The following is a 2,723-nucleotide window of genomic DNA, read 5'->3' on the forward strand; positions in this document are numbered from 1 at the left end:
CTGCTTAATTTTTTTTGCACACGCTGCTTAATTTCATATACATTATTAAGATTTTCTATACAAAATTGTTGTACTGTCAGATGCTTGTTTAACATTCGTCAAGCACAAGTTTTTTTGATTTTTAATATCCGGTCAGTAATATTAACGCATAGGAGGTGAAACAAGCGTGTAACAGTAGTACTCCTCGTCCCTCAAAGTGATTGGGCTGTCCGTTCTGGTGGGCTGGCCCGTCGTGCGTAGACTGGCCTGGCCCGTGCATCCCTTGGCATCTAAATCGCCTAGAGCCTTGTCCGATGTGCTTGACCACCTACCCCCTTATCCGCATCTGAATGGCTATCCAGTCAGAGACGTCACAGCCGGAGCTTTAGTTCAAAGAAAGGTCGCTAGATCTGGATCTCGTGAAGCAGGTATCTTCTCCGTCGGCTCTGAAGGGAGGTTTGCAGTAGCTGCTCGGGTGCGGCGCTTGGTGCCTCGTTGCCCGGGTATTCGCTGGTACGTTTTTCATGGCGTCAGATCTAATTTCGGCTGTGGCATGTAGTTTTGCATATAGATTTTGTAGCTTGGAATTGAGGAGTAGATCCATGTAGTGATTCAGTTGCAATATTGTAGATGGACGAAGAGTTTGAGGAACATGATTTTTCTGATGGAGCGGTGGGTGAGGGAGAGCCTGCACTTGATCCGACGGAAGAACATCAACCAGTTATTACTTCTCGGTTGTCAGTTAAGCGTGTTATAGAGATGGTTGCAAAATTTGACGAATACAAGAGATGGCTTGTAACCGAAATTGGTTTTGGTGCAATTCTGAAGCTCCCAATGCTTGTCAAGTTGGACCTGAGGATGAGTGCTTGGGTTATGAGGAAGGTGAATGCTCGGTGTCGTGCAATCGCCATTGATAATGACAATACGATTGGTTTCACAGCAGAAGATTTCCACAAGGTTTTTGGCATCCCATGCGGGAATCGAGATGTGGGTGGCAGGGATGCACAAATTTCTCAGTCTGCAATCAATTTCATCAAGCAGTCAATTGGGATGGACAGTACAGTTGCTCATAATCTGAAGGTGGCTGAAGGTTTTATAAGTAGAGATATTTCAGAGGATTCGAGTAAAATTGAAAATGATTGTTTTCAAATTGCATTCGTCATCTTTGTCATGGGCTATTTGATAGCACCATGTACCAAGCATGACACCATGACCATTGATTTCTGGGGTGCTCTGGCCAATCCAGAATTGATCCCGCAGTTCAATTGGTGTGAGTATGCTATGCAGAAATTGATGTCAGCTGTTGTGAAGTTGCAGAATGATTATCAAAGCAAAGCGGCAACGGTTCATATGTTTGCGTGCCACCTTTTTTTCCAGGTGAACACATTTTTAGGTTTTCATAGTTTGGGTGTGGATTTTCAGGAAGCGATGTGTGTGTACTATTGAATTCTTGTTGCTTACTTGATTATAATCCATGGCAGCTTTTCTTGCTGGACAACATTGACCTTGGATTGTTCAATATGTTGCCATCTGAATTTCCCCGTGTGCAGTACTTCGAACAGAAAAGGTTTCGGCAGATGATCATAATGGCTTATGGCATGAAGCACGGGAAGTGGGGTTATGTCCCTGCAGGGGTATCTTTTTTGTAGTTGTTGGTCTAAAAATTCATTTCGGTCGAGGTTGAGAAGTGATTGTGTTTGTCTAAGTTTTTTTGTTCCATGCTTGTAGGTGCGGCCTGCGGAGCTAGTTATGTACACGCGGCCAGACACGACGCGCCAAGGATGCATTGACTACCATGTATCATCAGGTTTAGTGAAGCAATCAGTTCCAAGGGTGCCTGATAGAGTGGACCAACGGACTCCGGATTTGGGTGTGCATGCAACGACGGCACCAGATGACTATTTGGGTGATGTGAGGTCGGCATATCATTCACTTGGGCCAAGGGATTTTGCAAATCATTTGCGCCAGACTTGCTACGGTGATCCGGTAAGTTTTGTTCATCTAATTAGGTGGGGTTCTGGGTGGGTAATGCAATGACTTTTTATTGTTGAAATGTTGATGGATATCGGTTTTTAAGACAAGCATTGTGCAATCTGCAGGTCCTTGAAGAGCTGAGCCTGATGCTGAAGCAGCAGAATGCAAAGTGCACGTTGAGCATGTCATTGCTGCGGAGTAGGATGCAGTCTGACATGCTTAGCTTTGCTGATAGAATTGTATCACTTGTGTAAACTTGTATGTGGTATGCACACACCGATTTACTTTTTGCACACCTTGCTCGTAGGCAGCAGGATGTAGAGGGCTTGGGGGGATTGGGGTGGCAAGTGGTGGAGGTTGGTGTGAGAGTCAGGGGTGCTGGACGAGAGGCAAGGTATCGGTATTTAAGCACAGCGTAGTGCCCCGAGCGCGCCCGATCAGTACAAAATTCAAACGGCGGGCGGTTCGCGCTCAGCGCACACATCATGGCTTGTGTTCACAGCTGTCATCCACACCCGCGATAGGATTTTAATGCTGCATGTGAGGACTAAGGTAGAAGTGAATATATACACTCGGGGAAATGAATTTATAGAAAAATAAACTTCCATTTTGAAAATACAGAGCAGAAAAATTGTTCAGACCACAATAAGTTACAAGATTTGTGCCGCACAGCAACAAATGCCATGTCTTATTACAGAGAGTTATCATCTACTGGCTGCAAAGCCCTCAACATCGTGTATCACATGAGTTCAAACCAAAGCACTAATTCT

General features: G+C 45.0%; 1 protein-coding gene across 2 annotated transcripts; it reads left to right on the forward strand.

Annotated features, from left to right (window-relative positions):
• Positions 1 to 308: 308 nt before the first annotated feature.
• On the forward strand, positions 309 to 2,246 carry LOC119289653. Of its 2 annotated transcripts, none has more exons than XM_037568931.1 (5): positions 309 to 492; positions 610 to 1,356; positions 1,461 to 1,613; positions 1,708 to 1,965; positions 2,079 to 2,246. In XM_037568931.1, the coding sequence occupies exons 2-5, from the start codon at positions 610 to 612 to the stop codon at positions 2,205 to 2,207; spliced, it is 1,287 nt and encodes a 428-aa protein (XP_037424828.1). In that variant the 5' UTR covers positions 309 to 492; the 3' UTR covers positions 2,208 to 2,246. The 2 variants fall into 2 exon arrangements, with proteins under 2 accessions (XP_037424828.1, XP_037424835.1); XM_037568938.1 differs by having other exon boundaries at positions 1,708 to 1,988; positions 2,079 to 2,174.
• The last annotated feature ends 477 nt before the right edge of the window (positions 2,247 to 2,723 follow it).

Source organism: Triticum dicoccoides, chromosome 1A (assembly GCF_002162155.2).
Source record: "Triticum dicoccoides isolate Atlit2015 ecotype Zavitan chromosome 1A, WEW_v2.0, whole genome shotgun sequence".
Classification (NCBI taxonomy): domain Eukaryota; kingdom Viridiplantae; phylum Streptophyta; class Magnoliopsida; order Poales; family Poaceae; genus Triticum; species Triticum dicoccoides.

Bases quoted from the DNA above. Each gene is read 5' to 3' on its own strand.
- LOC119289653 (XM_037568931.1), top strand. From the start codon at position 610: ATGGACGAAGAGTTTGAGGAACATGATTTTTCTGATGGAGCGGTGGGT. The intron at 1,357-1,460 runs GTGAACACATTT...AATCCATGGCAG, and splicing joins CGTGCCACCTTTTTTTCCAG to CTTTTCTTGCTGGACAACAT. The intron at 1,614-1,707 runs GTATCTTTTTTG...CCATGCTTGTAG, and splicing joins GGGGTTATGTCCCTGCAGGG to GTGCGGCCTGCGGAGCTAGT.